This window comes from Notamacropus eugenii, chromosome 6 (genome assembly GCF_028372415.1).
Source record: "Notamacropus eugenii isolate mMacEug1 chromosome 6, mMacEug1.pri_v2, whole genome shotgun sequence".
In the NCBI taxonomy this organism is placed as follows: Eukaryota; Metazoa; Chordata; class Mammalia; order Diprotodontia; family Macropodidae; genus Notamacropus; species Notamacropus eugenii.
In genome coordinates, this window is record NC_092877.1 from 207,983,348 (window position 1) to 208,003,096 (window position 19,749).

Consider the following 19,749-nt stretch of genomic DNA (forward strand, 5'->3'; position numbering starts at 1 on the left):
CAATATTATTTAGAAAGACTCCCTTCCTCCCACTACCATTCCAAAAACATATAAACACTAACCACAAAATATATATGTACAGAGGTGCAACGATGACTTCATATTGGTATGTAATACCCAGAACTTAACTGGATATATGTATAGTTTCAAGAGCAAAAAGGCCATTGAAATGCCAAGATAATTAGACTGCTACCTCAATATGACTTCCAACTTAATTGATTTGGAAATCAAGTTAACAACAGCCCAGCACTATTAAAGAATGATAGTTCAAACAGTTAACACAAGGATGATGAGAATATACCAGAGTCCCTCTGAATAATAGCTTCTGTTTTTCTTATAAATACCACACAATCATTTTTATGTCCAAAATGGTTTTTAAAATTACTTATAAAGTTGCTGATTTCATCTTTCATATACAATTAAGCCTACCCCATTTGTAATCAGATTCTTCACATAGAGCTTTTAAAAAAGTTAACAGGTACCTTGTTTTACATTACAACCTCTATTTTACTAGCTAATTGAGGGAGGCAATAGAATAAGTAATCCCAAAGTATGTACAATGGAAAAAAAAATTGATGTTTGGCTTTGGAATAAAAATTTTGTATCTAACATTTGAGTACATGCAGCATGATAATCTGGGGATGTGTGGTTTCATTTTTTAATTTAAAAACCTCACTCAGGAATTGTACTGATTGTTTTACATATCGCACTCAGCTCTCCTCAGCTCAAATCCACACTGAGACTCAACAGCATCACCTCTTGGACTAAGCCAAAGTGTTAGGTCTGGCTTCCGTCTTCTGTAAATGGGTGGAAGGCACTATTTGAAATAAGGGTGATTTTTAAAGAGCCTTTCTTCTTGACCAGGTGAAAGGGGAGAGGATATAATTCTAGCTCAATTACTCAGATCTCCTCTGTTTTCTTTTTTGTCCCATTTCAGCTCCAGTAGGAACTGGACTGGAACAACAGAAGAGTTGAAAAAACAGAAGCTGAAATCCAAGCAGTTCTAGTGCAACAAGCCAATAACTGAAGCAGAATGTGAAAGTAGACAATACATGATCATACCAGAAACACACAACAACCTTACCATTTGTCTGCAATGATCTTGCCAGCATTTGTTTATCTTCTTTAAAAATAAAACACTATCTAGAGAATCTGTGCAGCGCCTGCTAAGGAAAACTATTACATTGACTCCTTAACTTCAGCTTTTTTCTTCTAAAATATTATCTTGATAATTATCCAAGTAGCTCTTATTTCCCCTTCCATCAACCTTCTTTTACAGTCAATCTTAACGTTTTTGATGCTTCATTTACTTTCTTATATCCTTTGCTACTTTCTGAGTGCCTCTCTACCCCTAGTCCAGCTTCTGTTTCCTCTTCCCATCATCTATTTTCAGGAGGCTACATCAATCAGGCTTCCCCCTGACAGCAGAAAACTAAAACCAGGGTACTTATAACTCTATAAGGCCTGGCCCAATGGTCTCATATTAGAGACACGGAAGCCCTAGAAATAGTTAGACTTTGTCACAACAATCAGCAGTAAGATGGGCTATTTTTAGTATGGAAAAGGTTATAGTTGGGATTGGGCTGCAAAGGCCTGAAGTAAAAACAAAAAAAAAAGGCTGGAGCTTTAACTCCAATTTTCTGACTCATGTTGAAAACAGATGCTTTAAACTTATATGAAATCTGATTTATAGAACAAATAGTTTTTGGAATTAAAACGCTCAAAGATTAAGATACATGCTCTGAAGTAGGCTGAGACATAGGTTAAAAGAGAAGAAAATCACAATTCTGGAAGAAAATAAGAACAGTACTCTGGGTACTGACGATTTCATTTGTACACTACCAGGAAAGGTCATAATAGGCTTAAGTGAAGAGAAACTCATTTTCTCTTTTTTTCAAAATCAGGAATTTTTAACCTCTGTTTTATGAATTTGGATGGGAAAGATCATATCTTTATTTTCACTAATTTCTAAATGAAATTTTGCATTTCCTTCAAGTATTTAAGAATATTATTCTAAGATGAGAGGCTCTGCCAGAACACACAGAAAAGCTCAGAACCTCTGTTCCAGATGGAATCATGCATTCAGGTTACTGGAGATTAAAATGAAATATTGCAAATTTGTGTCAGTAAAATTCACTGTCTACGGCTAAGGAGTTGATAACTAACATTAAAAAAGATAAAGATTCAGGTTCTGAAAGAAAAAGTAATTTTGTTAAAAACTACTGATTTTAATCACTAAAAGGTAAACTGACTTAAAAAGTGAAAGAGAATTTTACCTGTTGATCAACTATTCAGATACTAATCAGAAGTAATAAATCAAGAGGTCTAGATGAAGAACAATGGCATTCTGGAAGGCTCTCCCTCAGAATCACACTCAAATCAGGTACAAACAAGGGTAGCATGTTTTATGATGGGAAGGATCTGCATTCAAAACTTGCCTTTGTATACACTGGCATTTCTAAAATGAACTGAATAGAAAGTGCTGGGGTATAGCAGTATATACAACTGATGACTAGGGATAAGCAATCTACATCAAAACATCCCTAAGAAGTTATATTCCTCAAAAATATCAATCCACATCAGCTATGAAAGAAATGAGAGGACTTCCTAATGGAGACATATTGTACATTCTCAGTGTATTCAGGTCAGCAATAGAAGCCTTTGTTTCTGTAAACAGGACGGCGCCTGGACCAGACACTCCAACCCTCTTCTTTTTAATCCTGCTATCATCTAAGAAATTCCTTTCATGAGAATATTAATACCACTGATAACTTGCTACTGAAAGAACCAAAATGAAAAATCATCTCACATTCGACTACTAACTTGAAACTGTCAGACAAAGAAACTATTCTCAGATAGCCTGCCTGTAGCAAAACGGAACTGAATGAAGTCCTTACCATCTGGTCAAGCCTTAGGTTTTATAAAGTAAACTATCCCAATACATATTAAAGGAAAAATAAACACATTTCAGGAATTTAATAGTGTTTTACATTTTAAGGAAGTAGAGAGCCCATAATTATAAACCCCCAGGGCACAGACTTCCATCTACATTCTGGATTCTGAGTGTATTTGGAAGAGACAGAGAGTACATAAGCCTCCATATCCGACATGATTAACTCCTAACTGTATGAATTCTAGGTATCATGCCATATGCTTTTGTGTAGGCCAACTTAAGAAATTACCCAAGTTTACAGTACTATAAAAATAAGATTCTGTGTTTTGAAGATACCTAATACCTATGATATGAACACACTGAGGAAGCAATCATCACAATAATTAACCCAAACATTATAAGCCGTGTTGTGCTTGTAAGCTATAACCTCATCCATGGAAGTTTCTGGATGTTAATACCAATATGTGACAAGGATTTCAAGGGAAATAAGGAAAAACTCTTCAGCTTTTCTTCAATGTGGGATGAGAATCTAGCATGACCAGACCTCCAAATATAACATAAAGCAGCAATCATTAAAATAACTAGGTACTGGTAAAAAGCAAAACAAAACAAAATGCAAAGGTAGATCTGTACAACAGAAGAGATAAAGTTCTAGAATTAAATGAATCTAGTATTCTAGTTTTCAATAAAACCAGAACACAACTCACTGGGGTAAGGACTCCCTATTCTACAGGAATTGCTAGGAAAACCATAAAGCAGTTCAGTGGTCAATAGTTTTTGATCAGCATCTTATTCTACATACCACAATAAGTTCCAAATAAATGAGTCATCTAAATATAAAAGATCATATCATTAAAAAAAAAGAGAGAGAATACAAGGAAGTACTTTACAGTTCTATGATTAGTGGAAGAATGCATAGTTAAATATGACAGATCACAAAAATACAAAGATGATGATCTCAGTGCTCTACAAATCATGGTACATGCGGTTTAATTTAATATACAAACCACATATGGTGAAATAATAAAATTTGTATAGAGTAAGTGAGGACAAAAGAAAAATAGTTAAAATCCAAGAGCTCAATCTACAAGACCAATTTCTGGCAACCATTTCTATATCCAGTACTTTAACAAGAACATCCTATTAACCTTCAGGTGATGAAAAATTATACTAAATACCATTGCAAAAAAATTGTTACTTTAAAAAATCATTACATAAAACAAATTTAAAATTATCCTCTTCTACAGAGTAAAGAGGGTTTTGAAGATATAACGGTATAACCAAAAAAAAAGGATATTCTCTGAACTGAAGGATTTGTGCTTTGACATGATCTTCACAAACCTGTCGCAGTTGCTTGTAGAGTGTTGGGGACACTTTGTAAGAACAGAGATTTTCAACAGCCTGAAAGCAAAAGGAACAGAGAGCTTAAAATGAAAAAAAAAAAAGGTCTATTTTCCATTATTTATATTTACAATAGCACAGGAAAAAAATAGTGTTCAAATATTTCTCCTGCACATAGTAGGTGGTTAATAAATACTTCATGGATAAAAATCTCTCAAATTCATTATTTCTTACATTTAAATTAGGGCAAGTATTATTTAATGTTATCAAGTTTGCATCACTTAATTGCAACTGGATGCAGAGAACTTAACACAGAATTCAAAAGTCAACTGTATACCTAACATGCTTACATACCATTAAAGGTATTCCCTGACAGATATAGCTAGCACCACTCCTGAAATGTCTCAAAATATCCTCCCTCCCCTCCACTCAAATTTCCTAATAAAAGTAGGAGGAAAACAAGAATATGATTCTGGTTCCCTTTCTTGCTTTGTACACATCTTCTGACATGGGTGTAACTGGCTCTGGCTCCATTTTTTTGTGTTGGGATCTGGAACTGAGCTAGTATGATAAGTGCAGGCAGGTGAGTAAATTTTACTTAAATGTGATTATCAATAATTTTATTCTTAGATATACAAAAGCAATAAAAAATATGAGCTGAAAAAGCACCATAGTTGAACCACAGTCTATATATGACTTCAATTCCATGCAAAGTACAGATACTAGTAATCTATTACTTTTAATCCGTATAAAAGAAATATCAAATATTTAACAAACAGAAAATTGGAGTTAACAGGTGAGTGAGCCTTTGGCAAAAATAAAGACTCCCTATGAATATACTCCAAGGAAATTACCAAAAAAGAAAAATGGAATTTGTACAAAAGATTTGAGAGCATAAATATGCTCTCTACCATCGTAAAATATACTGCTGAGTTTTCTGCATGAGGAGAAACTGCACAGCTAGGCACCAAGACAATGCACCTGGAAGCATTGCCTGGGAAAAAATGCTTCTGTATCATAAGATTTCCCTTGAAGGAGCATCCACATCAATGAGATCACAAACCCAGAGTATAGAGATGTTCACAGGAGTGGTATTCATAATATATATCTACGGTGTACATGGACACTGCTCTTTCTTCCCAAACAATGCCTCCAAATAGGGGAAGGGCTGGCCAATAAATTACACACCTATTAAAAGTGCTGAATATGGGCACTCTGCTGATACATGGAAATGTAAATATAGATACACCAGACAACTAAACTATTTCATCTTTAGGATTGCTCACATTTTTAAACTCATTATCAAGGATTCATCTAAATTATTTACACTCAGTTTTACAATCTCAACATGCTCTAAGAGAATCTGATCAAATTCTGTAAGTATACGCCTCTTTCTAACACATTATATATGCTGCTCTTTTATCAAATACAGCCAGCAAAAATTTTCCATTAAATTCTTCTACCAAAGGTAATCTTACAATTCCTCCCACCATTCAAAATTCCACTTACAAATATTTAATAAACAATTAAAGTACACTGAATTTATTCTGTTTTGAGGTGAACAATTTGGGGACAACTTTTGTGATAACCAGGGGGAAAAATCAACATCAATCTATAATATCAATATATTAGAGTTTGAAGATACCTTCTGAGGCTCATGAAACAGGGAGAGACATAAGTGATTTCTGCAGTGTCCATGCAAGTACTTAGTGTGTATTTTAATGGCAATTACGGTTTTACATTCTATTTCTTTTATCACTCATTTAGCATTTGAATTGTTACTTCTGAATTGTTAGTAATCTTTTCACAGGCACATACTTAAACTACTTCTTTATGTGTCCACAGAATCTGGCACAGTGCCTTGCACATAGTAGGCTCTCAAATATGTATCAATTTGCTCCCAATCTAATGTTTAGAAATAAAATCTCCATCATGATGTGGAAAAATGTTTAACTATACGATAATGGAATACACTCCTTACATAAACAATGGTATTTGTGAGATATTACTAGGCACCTCTAAGGACCAATTCATTCAAATAAAAGTATTAGGCAAATTCAGAAATTAGCATGGGTTGGTTAGACAAAGGAGAAGCAGAATATAAAGGACAGCATCAGAAACAGAGGACTAGAAACTATGTTAGATGTGAAAAGAGACAACTGACGTACAACTTAATGCTTCATTTATAGCTATACAATGTCAAGAGAAGTAGAGGAAGAACTCTAACTAGGATGTTGGGTGGACCCCCTGTAGAGTAGTTATAGAAGTTCATAAGTAAGTCAGGGTGAAACGACATGAATGGATTAAGTAATGTGGGAGGGAACATTAGAGACCATAGATCCCTCAAAATATCAAAGTTATTTGCTTCCTTACATTCGGTACAATTCTTCCTTATCAGTACTGTTAACCCTAGCTCATGACAACTTGGCTTTTCTTGCCTTGCAAAGACTAACAAGAATCCTTTTATTCCAGTCAAATTAATTTCAAAGGGATTCTCTTATCTACCAAGACCAGCATTATTCTCTTTGGACTACATTTTCTCACTGGGCAAAAAAGATAACTCTCATCCTTACAAATACGCAGAATATTTTAAAAATATGTTTTGTCATTTGAAAAAAAATAGATGGAGAGAGCCACATTGCAGTCATAAATTAGGATTCATTAATACCTAAAGATTATCTATATACCACGTATGGGTGTTTAGGGTCAAAAGACAAAACAGACTGGCAACAGGGAAGAAAGAATCAGATTGCAGGAAAAAGAGTTTGTGTTCTTTTTTCTGCTGCTGATGATGTTGGAAGGCAAAAAGGAGAAAAAAAGATCACATGCCCAGAGAACTCTGATAACCCTAGCCAAGGCCCTAAAAGTAAGGTAGACTTTACAGGATCCTATCCTTCTGGTTTGATACCTTTTTACACTTGAGTGGCAATATCAGAAGATCAGAAAGAGGTAATATATGGGAATGCACTTGTCACCAACCACAGTTTATATGTAACAGACAGTAATGACCCTGGCCTAAATTACTGTGCTGAAAGAAGAAGTGGTTTCAGAGAAACCTGGGAAGACTTCTATAACTAATACAAAATGAAGTAAGCAGAGTTAGGAGAACAACTCATATTACACCAACATGATAAAAACAATTTAGAAACACTTAAGAACTCTGCAATGTAATGCAACGCACTGATCAATCATGTTTCCAAAGAATGCTTCCCACCTTCTGACCGAGAGTTAATGAGAGTAGTATGTAGAATGAGACAGGTTTCTGGAAATGGCAACTAGGGGAACTCATTTTGCTTGACTATGCTTATCTGTTTACAAGGGTTTGTTTTTTGGAGGGGGAACAGAGGGGGAGATAAGAAGGAGAAAAGTTATATGCCTGATAATTAAAAAAATTTTTTTAACTTCATATCTGATTCCAAGAAATAGATCTTGAATGACATTATATCCCACAACTTCACAAGCTTTGTGAATACCATGGAAAATATCTTGATAATTTACGTAGTTCTTGGTCAGTTCAAACAATGATTTCTAGGCTGCTCCTTCACTTTGGTTCATTCGGTCTTCAAAAAATTAGTCTTTCACCATTTTCACAGAGAGCCTGTAAATATCTTTTCCTTGATTTTATCTTTAGGTTCTTAGAACTTTCCTTTTCACATTAAAAAAATCTGCACTACTTTAATCTATAACTCTGAAAAAGTTTTCAGTAGATTATCACATTTTTCTTTCCTAAAGTAACTTCTTCAGATCCCCCACATATACACAAAGAATATTTAATGCTTTTCCAAAAGTTTCATGTTTTGAATATATTAACAGTGCCCTCCGGCAGGAGACTATCTTTTCAGTCTAGATGTTAAAAATTTGGATTTTTCTTTCCCTTCTGGTATAATGTTAACTCTGTACCACCGTAACAGTCTCTTCCAGTTGCTCATATAAATTTACCATTCCATGTTTTCTTGACATTCATGTTTGTATTTCATAGATCTACTGGGCTCTGGTCTTTTCATTAGAAATGCTTGAAAGGGCTCCAATCCATTTCTTCTTTAGAATTATACTCAGTTTTGAAGGAGGAAGTTGTTGTTGGTTGTAAGCCCCCATCTTTTGACTTTTGGAATATCATATTCCAAGATCTGCTCTTGTTTATGACTAGGTCTTAGGAGAGCTTGAATTTACTTCAAACTGCTTCAAGATGCTTTTTTCCCCCTTTCTTTTTTGCTTTATGTTACAGTTTTGGATTTTGGCTATGACAAATTCGGTACTTTTCCCTTTGGAGTTTCTTTTGTAAAGTCATCAATGTGTGCTTTTTTTAATCTTATTTTTCCCTCTGGTTCTAATGCAGGTACGTGGTTTTATGATTTTTGAAATAGGCGGCACACTGGATAAAGCACTAGACCTGGTTTCAGGAAGACCTGAGTTACACTTAGCCTGTTTGCCTCAGTTTCTTCATCTGTAAAACGAGGATAATAATAGCAACTACCTCCCAGGCTTGTTATGAGGAACAAATGGGGTAACGTGTAAAGCACAGCTCCTAGCACAGAGTCAGCACCATATAAATGTTTTATGACTGAAATAGTGCAAGTTTTAAAAAAATAATGTGGTTTTCAGGCAGTCCAAGGGATCCTTAAATCATCTCTCTCTTCCTTCATTTTTTTCAGTCAGTTGTTTTTTACATTAGGTATCTTACATTTTCTTCTTATTTTTTTCATTCTTTTATTTTTGTTCTAATATTTCTTCCTGTCTCACGTAGTCCTTGATTTGTTTAGTCTAGTTAAGATTTCAGGGAATCTTTTACTTGGATAAAGCTTACCATTTTCTCTTCTAACCTATTTATTTTTCTAGTTTTCCTCTAAAGCTTTCATTTCATTTTTTATCATGTTTCATTTCTCCCAGGGAGGGTCTTTGCTTACAACTAAGAGTTGCTCTTTCTTTTTGGAGACCTTTTATAGTTAATTGTTGACACTAGCTGGCATTCTCTTTAATCTACTCATTTTTCCTTTAGTTACTGAATTGTGGTTCTGCAGTAGGGCCAGGTTTTGCCCCCTGATATACCTGTGGGTGACATGGTCACCTTGTGTCTCCTAGATTCCTGTACTGAGCTCCACCTCCTCAGTTATATCCTCTTGGGTCTTGGAGGTTCAGAATACTAGCTTTGGCATCTCAGGACAAGGTACTGGGGAGCCTCCAAGGCTAGGGGTATCTTTCTGACTCCTCTGCTTTGCCAATGATTTTGCTGCTTGGGGCCTCCTTTCTTATTGCACTCAGGTTTCTGGCAGACCTCCTGCCCAGGTCTGGGGTGGAAAAAAGTCATTTACTATAGTTTCTCATTGGATTTATTGATCATTATTTGGTATGGAGAAAATTTAAGGGTTCTTCTGGAGTAGGCATGTAGTCAAAGCCATCTTTCAAGTTTCTTATACCTTAGAAGCAACTTCCTCCACAGAGATTTCCCATGAGTCCCTAGGGCAATCTTGTTTTCTCTTCAAACATTCCTGTAGAATTTTGTCTGAGCTTTCCTTTAACCCCTTAATTCTCTATCTTATATTTATTGGCACATGCCATAGTATCCCCAGAATAGTAAAATATGAATTCTGAGGGCTGGAAACATTACATTTTTGAGTTTTGATCCCCATTACTTAGCATAATGCCTTGAACATTGTTGGTACGAAATGTTTGTTAAATTAATGAATATATGCTATATTATAGTTAAATTATAAACTCCTTGAGAGTAATGTTTTATTTTTTTATCTTTTTATCTCCAGAGTCTGGAAGATTACCCAAGTTCCCCCATCCTTAAAATCCATCACCAGACCCCACCATCTCTTCTCTTTCCTAGTCAAATTCCTAAAACAAAACAACTGTCTGTATTTGTTGCCTTCATTTCCTTGCTTCTCAATCCTTTGCAATTTAGTTTCTGATAATATCAAGTCAGTCAAATAAACAGTTGTCTATTTTACTGCCAAATCTGATGGCATTTTCTCCAACTGCAGACTTTCAACACCTCTCTATGTGACACTGTTTTTCTCCCTCCTGTCCAATCATTCCTCAGTCTCGGGTCATTACCCATCTCATGTACCCTAATCGTTGGTATACCCTAAAGCTCTGTTCCAGACCCTCTTTTACTTCTACACTCTTTTTTATTTAATGACCTCATAAGCTTCTAACATGGGTTTAATCACTATCTGTACAATAATAACTCCCAGAGTTAAACAACCAGCCTGGCTCTCTCCTGAGTTTCAGTTCATTCATAACTCCTCACTTTCCCTTTTCTCACATATCTTTACAGTCATTATCACAAGATAATCACTAACAATCTTGCTGGACAACCCCAATAGTCAAAAGAAAATTAGTATAGCCCTTTAGTGTATTTAGATGTATCTGTATTGTGCATGAAAATATAAAAGTCTAAAGTTAATTCGCTAGGCTTAAGTTAGAGGTAGCTTGGCATAGTGGTCAAGTGTTGGGCTTGAGAGTCAGAAGAGCTGGATTTGAATTCTTCCCTACACACTGTCTAATCAAGGGTAAGTGATTCAATCTCTCAGAGCATCCATTTCTTCATGTGGAAAGTAGGGATAAAAATACTTCCACTATCTACATCACAACATCTACATCAGGGTTGTTTTGGGTCAAGTACTCTGGAAGCTTAAAGCAACATATTAACAGGAGTTATTTTATTATTAGCTTTCTCTGTTCTAAAATGTGGTGAAGTTTTTGTCCTGGTCTTACTAAAACTAAATTTGTGGTCTAAGACTGATTTGTCCAAAATAGATCTTCTTAATACTAGGGGAGACAAGCAAGTTTCTAATTAATGTAAATTGCTAATTTTCATTACCTTTTCTTCAAATAACCTTTTACGAAACAAAACAAGGAAAACCCTATTAGATCTGGGGACTGGTAATTTAGAAATATTCTTTTTCTAGATTGCCATAAACACTTTAACTAAGCATGAGGCTTAAGAAGCTTAGGAAGACCGAAAATAAGAGAATAAGTTTCAATTTTGGAAAGACCAAGAGAACAGTTTGGTCTCCCTTAAATCATTGCTCAAATTTTTCTTGAGAGTCTTTCAAACTTTCCTCTTCAGAGAAAATTGATCCTAATCAACATACTATTCAGAAAATTCCCTGAATGTACTTATTCAAATGCATGACAGAGTCTAGAGTCTCAGTACCCAACTTTATTCTGAAACACTGAATCAAATATCTTAACTGATCTAGTTTTTGCCTTGGATTGGTGATACTTTATTATGGAAACTATATGATAAGATTGGAAAGAAAATGTTCACTTTTGAAAAGATTATACTGGAAACTGTCAGATGAAGATAAGTATATCATAAATTAAGGAGCCTGACAAACAGGAATAAAAATAGTATAGCTTTAAAATATAGTTCAAATAATAAAGACCTGGTCTACAAAAAGCTGACTAAGTATGTGGTAGGTACTGAATAACTGTTAATGAGTTTTCAAAGCAAAAGTTTACTCTTACTGGAGCACCACATACCCCTGACATACAATTAATACTGTATTTTATCTTTGTGTGCTTAGAAAATCCTCCACTAAAGTCTCACCTCAAAGTATCATTATAGGTCAGGTAAACCAGGGTCTTCATATGTCAAGCAGAATATAGTCTCTGTTAGCTCTCTACCAAAATGCAAAGGTTTGGTAAACTGTAACCTAAGGACCTGTCTACTATGTTTGAAGAGACTAATCATCAAAGACAGTTGAGGGATTAAGTTTTTGTTTTGTTTTGTTTTTTGCCATAGCAACTCTGGAAGCTTATCTGCACTAAAAAGAAATGAATTAGTTTTGGACTGATACTGGGACCTACAAATGAAATCAAGGATCCCTGAGATACTTAAGTATACTTCAAATAACTTTATTTTCAATATAACTTGCAGCTAAATTTTAGGTGGTGTAAATAATTCCTACAATCTAAATTTACTAATAAGAATTATTAGATGACAGAAAACAATTATGTTCAACATGGGCAAAAAATGCTTTTTGTCAACTGAGACCCTCATGCTGACTGAGTACTCTGGGATAAGCAACTACAGGGGCCCTGATATTTTACAATCCTCAAAGTCCACATTAAAGGATTGCACTAAAGCTAAACCCACAACATTAGAAGAGAAGCACTCATGCATTTCCTCTGAGTGCTTCTGGAGCACCAGCCTGATTCTGCAGAGATGCTCAAAAGAAGATTCCCAGTTCTCTTCAAACAAGTTAGTCTGCAGAATCAATATCCACTGGAAATATGAAGGGCAACTTCTTACAATCAATCAGTTAACATTTATTAAACACATACTATGTGCCAGGAACTAGGCTAGGTATTGGAGATACAAAGACAAAAGTGAAAATCACAAATTATTGCCCATGACTGAGAGCCTAGTACTTTGTATTATTAGTCCTAATTTCATCTCTTATTGCTATACTTCTGTTTCAAGAAATTTCCCTTTCGGAGCTACTCCACACCACAATGCCAAATTCATGCAATGGTGTAGAATATTCATAGGATAGTTCCAAAGTAGTTACTTCAAAGAATTTTGAATTACAGGTTGAATGCTTAGTAAAAAGGGACATCACACTTATCAGTTATGGTTTATTCTGGGGGGATGTTATTATCAAGATTTAGATCTTCAGACAGACTGATGTCTTCCTAGAAATGCTACCTGCTGGTGACTTCATTTTTGTTTCCAAAGTTAGGTGGAAGTTACAGTCTGCCTATTGATCCAGGACAATCTCCACATAGGTCTTAGATTGGTTTGTTTGTTTTTTTTTTACAATGTTGCATGTTTAAATTTTTTTCAAAGTATTTGATTTTAATACTTAAAGGTGAAATAAAAACACAATCATGCAGCACTATAAAAAGAATTTACCCCTATGTAGGCAATCTGCAGTTTCCAAATGAGTTCTATATCATTTGTGAGACATCACCAGCAAGATCATGCTAAGTGTCATACTAAGCAGGTAAAGGAGCTTTGCATTAGATCTGAGCATCACAGGCCTGAAAAATAAAAACCACAGTCAAGGTAAGCTATACCAGAAAGGTGTCCTTCAAATTCACTTTCTTCCAAGTGTCTAAGACAGTTGATAATGAATTCTTGAGTTCTTCACAATTAAAAAAAAGTATAGCGAATAATCTGTTCTCCAAATTAAAATATCATCCATTGCCAATGTTCACACTTCAACAAGAGACTTATCACTTCTGCACCAAATACAATGAAAAATCTCAGACCTTACATTTGCTCAGAGGGCTTATTTATGTTGAATCTCTGAAAGAGGAATAAGATCTTTTTGTATCATGATAAAATATACCTTTTACTGTTATACTTTGGAAGGGAAAATGGAAATTTGATGAGTTTCACAAAGCTTTCAAGAGTTGGCATTAAAAACAGAATACTCTCCTGGTCAAGCTTAAACATTCTGCAAGTAAAAGAAAATCTGACATTCTCAATTAAATAAGTACCAACATTTTTCCAAAACTCTGCCCCACTGACATTTGAGCACTTACCTGATAGAGTTCTTCAAGATTGTATTTAATGGAGGTGCTACTTTGTATGGCTCTAACTGCTTCATGAAGTTTCTGCCATGTATCCTGAGTATAATTATCTGGCAACTTCGGTCTGTCTGTAAAGCGGGATACAAAATAAAACAGAAAATAGCTTGCTCGTAGCCAATCATTTTAAAAAGCCTACCAAACTATGCATTCAAAACAATGGGCATGTTAGGTTAACACAGAAATCAACTTCATAAATATATCTAGCAAAGTAACATGATTCTTGGGTTAAGTACAAGCAAAATGCAGGTTAACAGTTTCTCTTAAATCTGTAACAATACTGGGCTCCAAAGAATAAGCATTTAAAATTTAAGTACTGATTTTAAATGTTCAGTAATGGATAAATTATCCTGACTCCATTACTAGTATAAATTACATATTAAAGAGGCTTATTTCTAACACTATAGCCAGTTTGTGTAAAGTAGTAGAAAGGTGAATTGCTATGTACCTAGTACCATCACAGAAAGTAGTACTGCTTTTTTGCTATAGTGATACTTATTAACAGTATTGGATGATACTTTTTTGGGAGAGTGGAAATGGTCTGGGCTTGTAATTTCATTGTGGTAGGGAATTCCTAACATGCAAATTCCCTTCCCGAGTGCAACCCTCAAAGTTTTTAAGAGTTTCTAGGGTACGGAGAAGCTGAGTAACTTGCCCATGGTCACAGTGCTAATATGTATCAGACGCAGGACTTGAACTGACTCCAAGGTCAACTATCCACCACATATTTGCCTCACACAATTAACAAGCCTTTTTAGACGTGTTTCAAATCTAGAGTGTTTAGGCTCACTTATCAACTCTACAAGAATAATTTGATATTTGATAAAAACACTGTTAACTAAAGTACACTACCACAGTACTATTTTATTACAGAAACTTTTAGACTAGCCAAGCCAGTTTTAAAAAGTCAAATGATCTCTTAAGGAGTGATGAGCGTTATTGCTGAGATCTAAAACAAACTTTACAGAGCCTTAAGACCCTCTTATGAACATTAAGAAATGACAATTTGTATTGTCACCACACTAGGAAATAAATTGTCCAGCATCACAATCACTGCTGAAACTTAAGCCCTCCCACATTCAACACCTGTGAAGATTTACTGACATTTCTGAATATTCCCGCTAACAATCGACAGAAGGATACAAAGTATCGCCACAAATGGGGAAATGATTTAACGCACAAAGGTCCACTATTAACGTCTGCTTTCTCCCTCTACGTAAGAGCCTAACCAGAGGGCTGGAGGGAGTCAGTCGGGACCCCTCGGACTAGCGACTTAGGGGGCGGGGGCCGGGGCTATTTCTGACAATAAGAAAGGAAGAGGAGGATTATCTCTCGCCAGCGCACTGGAGTGGGAGGGCCCCGGCCGACTGAACGAGGTCACCAAAGGTCAGCGCAGCGCGTGCAGGCGGCGGCCCTCCGCCGAGCCCCTTCCCCATTGGCTGCCGCTGAAGTCATGCAGCTCAGGGAATCCTCCGGCAGCGCCGAGTCGAGCTAGCGGGCCGCCGCCGCCGCCGCCTGGAGGTTGGGGGGGCAGGAAACAGTCTTCCCCCCTTCCCTTTCGTGCCCCCGTGAAAAAAACACGCTGACACCCTGGCGGATCCCCGCCTCCACGGCGGCGCGCACCGCGGGGGGAGGGGAGAAGGGACGGGTCAGTCTGGAGGAAACAACCCCCCCTCCCCGGGGCCCTGGGGGTGGGGAGAAAGGGGAGCAGCCCAGACGCGGCCCGGCCCGGCCCGAGCTGGCCTCCCCGCCCGCCTCCCTCCGCGCCCTCACCTCGTTTGCACACACTTACCTACCTCTGAAATTTTTAATCACTAATTTCTTTGAGGAGCCGCCACTGCCCCCGCCCCCCCCGGGTTTCGTGGCGACGGCGGCCGCCGCCAGGGAAGCGGGTTTCGTGAGGCCATTGGTGTGTCCAACGAGAGCCGAAAAGTTCCCCTTCTTGGGGGTCTCGTCTGCCATGTCTACTGCCGAGAAAACAAACCCGCGGCGGCCGCTCCGCCCCCCCACCGGGGCCCCGTTCCCTCCTCCTCCTCCTCTTCCTCCTCCGGCCGCGGCCCCGGGCTCGCTTCCTCCTCCTCCTCCTCCTCCTCCTTCTTCCCCCAATGCCCCGGTCTCTCCGCCTACTTCTCCTCCCCCCGCCCGGTGCCCGGGTCCCTCCTCCGGAGGTGAGAACTAGGCCCCGGCGGGGGACAGCTCGGGGAGTTCCAACCAATCTCCTGCGGGAGACCACTGGGGGAGGGGGAGTAAGGGGGGCGGGTGGGGGAGGGGCGGTTCTCTACTGGTCCCTTTCCCCCCACCTCTCCCTGGATGATTCAAGTGATCGGTGCTACTACCGCCCGGCTACGGGGTGAGGACCTGACTGGTGTACCGCCGGCCCGACCCAGGGCTGCTCCGGAGTCTCCTCCCACCGCCGCCCCCCTCCTCTTCCTCCTCCTCCCGGAGGTTCAAATCTCCGAGGCGCCTCCCCGGCCCTTCTCACAAGGTGGCACCTCCTTCTTCTCCGAAGAACAGGAGAAATGGGGCCCAGCGAGGAGGCCTCAGAGCGTCGAGGTGGGGGGAGCGGCCGACGGGTGGGAAGCCCGCGGCTGCCAACCGACCCCCAAGAGGCCGGGCTCCTCAGCTACCTCCCCTGCCCCAGCACACACGTTCCCCACCCCCACCCCCGCCAGCCTGGGTGACTTCCGCGCGACGCCCCACGAGCCGGCCTCCCACGTGCCCACCCCAACCGTCAGGCTCCTCCACACGCGCCCGCGCACACCCGGACACCCCGCACACACTTCCTATTGTTCACCTGGCCCGCCTCCCCTCCCCCTTCCCTTCCCTTCCCTCCCTCAGGTGCGAGCGGCCCGGACGCCCTATTCTTCGCGGCGACCATTGTGTGTTCCCATCCGGCCCTGTGGGGCGGGGACGGTGTGCTTTACACGCGGGAAGCCGAGTCTTCCGGACTTTCCCGCTGGTGGTGTCAAGGCCGAGAAGGGTTAGGAAGGGCCCCTCTTAACGACCCGCCGGGCGAGGCGTCAAGCCGGGCACGCCCGAAGGCCGAACCGCCCCTCTGGCGGCCGCCATTCCGGTGACGTAGAGGCGGGGCGACCAGAGGAAAGAAGAGGCGAATGGAGAGGCGGGGAGGAAGAGGAGGGAGGCAACCTTTCTGAGACGGCAAGCTTAGTCAGTCACAAAAGCATTACACAATGTTATTTTTTGTAAAAAATTTAATTCGCCCTGAGCCTAGAAGCGGCGTCGGCCGGCCGGCACCTCAGTCTTCGGGTGGACCCAGCCCTAAAATCGCGGCCACGGAGCACTTCCAAAGCGGCTCCAGAAAGAAAACTTTCAGTCCTTCTTCCTACCCGCCCCGGCAGCCGCGATCCCTGGTTCCGGCCCCGGTCAGTCCTCAGACACGCGTGCGGAGAGCCCTCCCTGCTGCTTCCCCCACCCACGGGGTGGCGTCCTTATCCTCGGCCCCGGAGTGAATCCGTAGTCCAGCACTCCCCGCTCCCCACCGTGCCCATGCCGGACCGGAGCCTCAGACGCCTGGGTTCCAGAAGTCGGTAGAAAAACAGGAGCGCGCGCACGCCTCCGGTAGACGTGCGACGAGAGGCGCGAAGGGGCGGGGCTCCCGAGAGGAAGTGACGTCCGTCCCCACGTAACCTTTGACCCCCAGCCTCTTGGAACCAAGTTCGCGCTACCCACCGGCGCTTTGGGCCGCAGCCGTTGCTCTCTCTCGGTGTCCAGCCCGCTCCCCTTCCTTCTTCTGGCCCAGAAAGCTCTCCCGAGACCCTGGAGCCGTCCCCTTCATGGCGCACATCACCATCAACCAGTATTTACAACAGGTAACTTCCCGGCCGGGCCTGGGGGGCGGGGTCGCCGCCGAGGCTCCCCTCCCCTCCCTTCCCTCGGGGCTGCGGGCTCCCCAGGGAGCGGGGGCGGCGGCCGCTCGGACCCTGGCGGTGTGTCCCCTTCATCCGAAAGCCAGAGCGGACGGTCTTCCGGGGAGGAGAAGCGAGAACCGGCTTTGCGACAGCTTTCCTTTCTCGCTAGCCTCTGGGAGCCAGACTTGATGCCGTCTTCGCGCGTCCCTGCCTTCCTTTGCGTCCGAGCCCGAGCGGGCGGCCTCTGGTGTGCGGTCTCTGCTTCCCTCGCGGCCGGTGGTTTGCTCCGAGCTCGTTTTTACTAGGGTGCGTGCGCTCCGCCTTTGTGCAGCCGCCACGCACGGATTCCCCTAATGCCCCTGGGGCTGCGTGCCGCTGTTTGCCTCCCCGGGCTCTGTGAGCCGTAGTGGCCGGGCTTCCACGTTGTGTTTAGAACCTTTTGGACCTCGTTCGCTGCTCTACCCACAGGACGGTAGTGGGTCTGCCTTCCCACACAGTGTCTGCACTGGCCGCGTTTTCTTTTCCTGTAGAAGCACTGTTTTTGTGTTATAGGGCAGGAGGTATTCACCTGGAGTCCACGCACTTTTTAAAAAAACGCCGTGATAACTGTATGTGGGTAGAACTGGTTCCCTGGCCGTCCTGCATTTTTCTCTTTTAAGGCTTTTCCAGAAGGGGATAGCAGCCTCCGCTGGAGCTGAGCACTGGTATCCCAGAGGGTGCCTGTCCAGGCCTTTGCTTCACGCACCCTGGTGCCACCCCCGGCCCTCCCGCCCGGCTCTCCCGCTCCACGGTGCCTGCAGCGCGCCTGAGAATTCGGGTTCCTTCAGACTCCTGCCCTAGGCCTTTCGTGATGGTCCCTGTGTTTGTCTGTCCGTCTTGTTCCCTTCCTTAGAACACATGCTCCCTGAAGGGGCCGCAGGCCGCATTCCGTGCCTGGCACATAGTAGGCGCTTCAGCGCTCGGTGATGTTTGCAGGAGCTGGGTCTTTGGGTCCGGGGCTGCCCCGGGTCGTTGGGGGTCCAGCATCGCTTCCCACGTGCAGCTCAGCTTGTGGCTCGGTTCAGTTGTGACGTTTTGTGGTAGTTAGCTGGGTTAGAGCTCCATAGATATACGGTGGTAGACTAGAGAGACTTCCCTTCACCTCGTGTCATAGTCTGGATAACAGGGATCCGTCCTTTGGTTTGCCCTCTCGTGATTGCTGGGCTGGGCTCTCGGATGTCCTTGGGTCTCATGGGGGAGGCCCAGGAGCCGTGAGACTTAGTGCAGCGGCCCGGAGCATCCAGCCATCTCTAGAGAAACTCTCCTGGACAGCCATGAGCACTCTTGTGAAGATGTGTCTTCCTGTCCTCCGGTGATACTGAAAATCACAGGGTTATTAAAGTTGTCTCTGATTTTATCTATCAAGCAGTCTTTGCTTCTTGTGGCAAATGCTTTTTTTCTGGGTTCCGTAAACACAGTGGGGCTTTATATTTTTTACATATTTTTCACAGTCGTGTGCCTGCTCTACTTTAGAAGCACAAGTCAGCCTTTTTCTTTTTCTTATTTTCATCAAGGATTTGCAAGTATACTACACACCCTTGATATATCTTTAGATCATTTTGGTAGTAATGATTGCCTTTTTTTTTTTGGTTATGATAACCATCTATTTTTTCTTTCTAGTTTTGCATTCTCTTCTAATTCTCCCCTTGTCATTCTGTGAAGGAAGCATAAACTTTTGTTTTTAAAAAGTCTTTTTTGTAATTTTTTGCACTTAGAAAAAATACATTACCTGTTATCCATATTTAGATTAGAATTCTATTTCTATGGAATTCATTTTGCTTAATTTCTTTATGGTACCTAACTATGCTGTTTTTAACAGATTAGAACACTTTTAAATCTTAATACATGCATAATTTTTAATATGCTAATTCATTTTCTTTTGAAAGTACAGTAAAGGTATTTTTAAATTTTTTTATTATGAATGTAATAAACATGAACATTTCAATGAATAAAACAAACAAAAGTATTGTATAAGAAACTGAACTTCTATTACAGTTTAAATATATGTATATATATAGATATGTGTACACATACATATATCTGTATATATGCATATACACA

The 19,749-nt window shown here is 40.8% G+C and overlaps 2 protein-coding genes across 9 annotated transcripts in view; one reads left to right on the plus strand and one right to left on the minus strand.

Annotated features, from left to right (window-relative positions):
- Positions 1-15,879, minus strand: part of CUL4A (cullin 4A) — a 58,496-nt gene extending 42,617 nt beyond the window's left edge. Inside the window, exons 1-4 of the mRNA XM_072621914.1 lie at positions 15,577-15,879; positions 13,736-13,851; positions 4,191-4,294; positions 1,085-1,154 (exon numbers count right to left, since the gene is read on the minus strand). Coding sequence (XP_072478015.1) covers positions 1,085-1,154; positions 4,191-4,294; positions 13,736-13,851; positions 15,577-15,742 — 456 coding nt within the window. The 5' untranslated portion in view covers positions 15,743-15,879. The remainder of the gene's footprint in view (positions 1-1,084; positions 1,155-4,190; positions 4,295-13,735; positions 13,852-15,576) is intronic.
- The window catches only part of PCID2 (PCI domain containing 2), a 57,496-nt gene continuing 52,775 nt past the window's right edge, over positions 15,029-19,749 (plus strand). The window contains exon 1 of one of the 8 annotated variants that reach the window (XM_072621906.1): positions 15,029-15,166. Coding sequence is in view for 2 of the 8 variants with exons in the window: in XM_072621904.1 (XP_072478005.1) it covers positions 17,575-17,610 (36 nt within the window). In the remaining 6 variants the exon portion in view is untranslated. Of the gene's footprint in view, positions 15,167-16,102; positions 16,131-17,361; positions 17,611-17,705; positions 17,956-19,749 lie in introns of those variants that run through there. The other 7 variants (XM_072621909.1, XM_072621904.1, XM_072621911.1 and 4 more) reach the window with 7 other exon arrangements.